Below are 4297 nucleotides of genomic sequence, written 5' to 3' on the forward strand. Positions count from 1 at the left end.
CCCCCGAAGTGAAAGTTTGACTCCATTTTGTTACTTCGGTGCATTCTCGCCCTTATATTTCTATCCAGCTGATAGAAAATATACATTTGAAAATCCTTGCTAAAAACCCATTACTTGTTTTTGATTTTTAGATTTAAAGAATAATTAGAAAAATAAATATAAACTAGAAGGTTTCCCGTGCGTTGCGCGGGACGGAAGGTGTCGGTTTTCTGTTATAACATTATACTTTCGATGTACATTGCTATAATTAGGAAAACTTTTGGTTATTTCAAAAAATATTTCATATTTACAAAATGTTGAAATGGTCTGCTTTAAAAAAAACATCAAAAATGATCCCTCCCTAAAAAATACATAAATGACAACAATTTAAAAAAATTGCATAATTAGGATTAGTTTTATCTATTTCAAAACTTAATTGTACCTGAATCAACAATATTTATATTTAAACCAATCTGATGTATGGTGATTCCAACTCCAAAAGTAATAGTACAACAAAAAAAACATATGTGCCCAATCTTGCAGTATAATTTTCTAAAATTTGAATTTCTTCTGGTTTCCATCTTATTGAAATAAGGGATTGACCTTGATATCGAATTGTGATCTGCAAAAGCCAAGTAACAAATTTGAATGTATCAATATCAACAAAGGTCAGAAAAAATGGCAATTTTGTTGGTTGTTAAACCAACAGTGAGCATGAAAATATTAAAATTACTCCTAACAGTAAAAATTATATATTTGGTCAATGCATTTACATGTTTGGTGCATTTAAATAGTAAGGATATTTTTTATCAATGTTTTTGGTACATTTAAATCATCTGCACTTGTAAATGAAGCATGTTAAAAAATAGCAGTATGTATTTTGTGTTACCTAGTATGTTGGTGTTGATGAAAAAGGCAACATAATGTTATTTTTGTCATTTGGTACAGTGAAAGGACAATGGTCTTTCATTTTGATAACCATAAACGGTAGGAAGATGATTCATTATGACAAAACCTTCGAAAAATAGCATGGATTTGTCTATTTTTTTTTAGAATAAGCTTCAATAAACAAAAAAGAGAAGGATCCAAGTAAAATTCCATATATTTATTTGTAACGACAATGGGTGAATAGGTAAGCTTAACACAAAAATGAAACATTCATGCATTAATATTAGAATGTTAGTGAGAGGTAAGAACGATTTTTAACATGTGAAGGAATATTCTGCGTAAACCGAAAGTGGCCTTCATAGTGATCATAAAAAATTACCCTCTCTGGGCATGCGTAAGTTTTACGGACTATTTACTACATTTATAAGCTAAAAAAAATGGAAAAGTCAACAAATTGCAATGTAAAAAAACAGAAAAAAATAGGTACAACTTCAAAGTACATTGCTATTTAGGGCATTTTAGTATAAAAAATAGAAAATGCACCTAATGGCAATGTAGTTAGGTTGTTGGAGAAAAATATCAAAAGAAAAAGAAAAAAAAACATGAAATTCAAAGTATGTTGCTATTTACTGCATTTATACAAATGCTTCCATGTGACATGCAATATTAAAATAAATAATTATTAAAAATGAGTAGTTGTATTTAGTGGTTCGTAATAAAGAAAATGATAGTATTAGTTTCAAATTTAGCAAAAAATTAAAAATGTTGCAAACTTGAAAAAGACCTTACTGTAGCATGTTGATGTCCACCACCTTGTTCACGTACAGAGAATGCAAAAATAGGATGAAAAGGAGACAAACGAAAATCAGTGATAGGCAGAAATCACATTTTTACCCTTTTACCAACTTATTATCGCTAAGCTGAAAAGCTCAAATTCTTTGATTATTTTATGTTTGTAATTTATTACCAATAGTACTTTATGAATCGGAACTCTATTCCAACATACATTAAGAGCATTCAAAGTAATTTTGATTTTGCATTCTATGTTTGACTTTGATAGAAATTCAAAGCTGTCAAAATGAACTAATTTGGCCTTTCACTTAATTCTTCATAGGTTATAAACATTTTCCAAGTATTATTTTTTTAAAACCAAAATTCATTCATTAATGTCATATTTTTCATTCAAGACTTGAACTTAATTTCAGAAATTACGTTTATTTTTTTGTCACGGAAGAGGATTGGAAATTACCATTTCTTTCCTTTGGGATACTCGTCCTGTGGCTCCTGGGTTTTCGAATATGTTTGTTCTTGGTTTTTTTTAAAAGATGTTGGCGACCAACGAGTTCTTTTTCTGCAAATTGTATTAAAATTGATAAAGAAGTCAAACAATTTTGAAGTTGAAAACTCAAAATGAGCACCTCCAGTCATGGACCAAGATCATAATTCCCATAGTAAAGATGATACTTGAATAAAGTAGATAGTCAGCATACAGAGTAGATAAAGAAACAGGAAACTGAGTCTTCAATAAGAATCCGTCAAGAAAAAAAATCCTGGATTCCCAGACGTCGCTATCACCTGCTTCAGAGACGCCACCGCATAAAAAACAAACGGACGTAGCTTTGGTGGTGCAGGCAACATGCGACGGAGATGAAAGAGGATTAAAGGGTCTTCTGTAATCTGCAAAAAGAACCTCACATTAGGTTTATTTCATATATTTACACAATTAAAATTAAAAATACATTCTTAAATAGCTTCATTGTTTGAATTCCTCAACAATAGTTTGCAAGACGTCCAACTGCAGCATCAGTCGATCTATTTTTCAGAGCAATTGAACTTTCCAAAATGATTTATCTGTCAATTTACTGACGAATTTCAAAAAAAGAAATCAAAAACACTGCCTTTAAACATTTAAAATTGCAAAACAAAGCACAAAAGAAAACTCACACGAACCAGGTGATTGTTTCTTTAACCAACGAAATCCCGGGAGCATACAAATCCATCATTTCTTGTGGGTGGACCATCTTTCATACTTTGACTGCCTCTAGGTAATCCAACAACGCAGGGCATAAAATGTCAATTCCCTGAAAACCATGTTGATACCAATTGTCAAATTGACCCTTCAAACTAAATAATAACATAAATGCAAGAAAGAAAAAGGCATGATAACTTACAAAGGCTAACCCTTTAATGGAAGACCAGTAACACGTTCATTCAACCCTGAATGGATGGAAATGGAACATAAATGAAAATTCACCCAAAATAAATAAGTAAAATCAAAGAAATATGTCTTACCCACACTACCTAGTCTACACCTTGACTGTAAAATTATATGTTAATAAATTGATGAATTAAGTGAAAGGCCTTATCATAATCTAGATCTATAAAGGATGCCCGAATTCTACACATGAGAACAACTCAACAACATACCTACAAAATCTGTAGCAAGCTTCCCTTCTGTCATGACAGCTTTTACAGATGTGTTCATCTTCCGTTGCAACAAATAGTGAATAAGAATTTTTTTCAAATGTAAAACCAGAAACTATATAGATTCCTAACTTAATCTTCCAATTCCGAAATTCAATTAATTTTTTTTTCATTCAGACATTTTATCGAACACGTCATATGCATGTAAATTTACCATTCTTTTCGAAAAAAAAAAGCAAGGTTAATGATATAAAATTAACTGGAGTTTGGAAATTGACAGAGTAAGAAGATGAGAAATACAAAGGTTCACAGGCTTGAAATCAGATTACCATAAATCATATAATTATACACTTATTATAAGCCTGGGAGACATAAGAACATGTGTTATAGAAGTGAAGATTGAGATTCGGAAACAAATATTTGAGAACCATTCTTTTGAATTAGGAAGTACCTTCATAGAAAGAGGTCAGACTGTCGGTCATCGATAATGGTCAAGTAGAAGGCGATGTCGCCACAGATGGACCACGGTGGAGTGGCTGCGATCGACTGACGCGTGGGCCTAGTGATGAAATTGTTGGTGATGAATCGACTTCTACCGAGAAGTGGAGATCGATCCTAATGGAAATCGAAGTAGAAGGAGAAGAAGCAGTCGATAGGTGGAGCGGCGAGGAAAGCCGTCTGGAGGTTTTCAGATCATATGGATTTGTTCTCTCAACAGAATCTGTAATGCTCATGTTTCTAGGCTAGGCATTAATATTGACTTGATAGTCTAGGTTAACCTTTGTGACTCATTTTGGAGAAATGAAAAGGAATTATGTGAATATTATGTGTTTTATGTGTTTTATGTTTAATTACTAGGAGTTAATTAATTAAGAATAAAAATGATCGTCGAAAATAAATATTAGATAAAGCCGATATCTATTAAGAAAGTTGTAGTGGTCGTGAAGGATTACGGATATATAAAGAATGCCGAAATCCGAGTTATAACGAAGAAGTTATGACATGT

At 31.9% G+C, this 4297-nt stretch overlaps 1 protein-coding gene across 13 annotated transcripts; it reads right to left on the bottom strand.

Moving 5' to 3' along the window:
• Nucleotides 1–365: 365 nt before the first annotated feature.
• LOC145135596 (uncharacterized) lies at nt 366–4017 on the bottom strand. 13 transcript variants are annotated; one of them, XM_079069847.1, is made up of 8 exons: nt 3743–4017; nt 3295–3352; nt 3039–3084; nt 2812–2948; nt 2286–2544; nt 2117–2218; nt 1657–1679; nt 366–601 (listed from the first exon to the last, which is right to left on the bottom strand). In XM_079069847.1, exons 4-8 carry the CDS (start codon nt 2855–2857, stop codon nt 405–407), a joined length of 627 nt encoding a protein of 208 aa, XP_078925973.1. In that variant the 5' UTR covers nt 2858–2948; nt 3039–3084; nt 3295–3352; nt 3743–4017; the 3' UTR covers nt 366–404. The 13 variants fall into 13 exon arrangements, 8 of the variants coding, with proteins under 8 accessions (XP_078925973.1, XP_078925974.1, XP_078925978.1 ...); XR_013719898.1 differs by lacking the exons at nt 1657–1679; nt 3295–3352 and adding an exon at nt 2607–2729; XM_079069848.1 differs by lacking the exon at nt 3295–3352 and having other exon boundaries at nt 2818–2948.
• Nucleotides 4018–4297: the final 280 nt, after the last annotated feature.

This window comes from Lactuca virosa, chromosome 9 (genome assembly GCF_052849685.1).
Source record: "Lactuca virosa cultivar CGN04683 chromosome 9, Lactuca_virosa_CGN04683_v6, whole genome shotgun sequence".
Taxonomy (NCBI): domain Eukaryota; kingdom Viridiplantae; phylum Streptophyta; class Magnoliopsida; order Asterales; family Asteraceae; genus Lactuca; species Lactuca virosa.

Bases quoted from the DNA above. Each gene is read 5' to 3' on its own strand.
- LOC145135596 (XM_079069846.1), bottom strand. From the start codon at position 2,857: ATGCTCCCGGGATTTCGTTGGTTAAAGAAACAATCACCTGGTTCGT. The intron at 2,545-2,811 runs GTGAGTTTTCTT...TTCTTTTTGCAG, and splicing joins GAAACAATCACCTGGTTCGT to ATTACAGAAGACCCTTTAAT. The intron at 1,680-2,116 runs GTAATTTCCAAT...TACGTGAACAAG, and splicing joins TATCCCAAAGGAAAGAAATG to GTGGTGGACATCAACATGCT.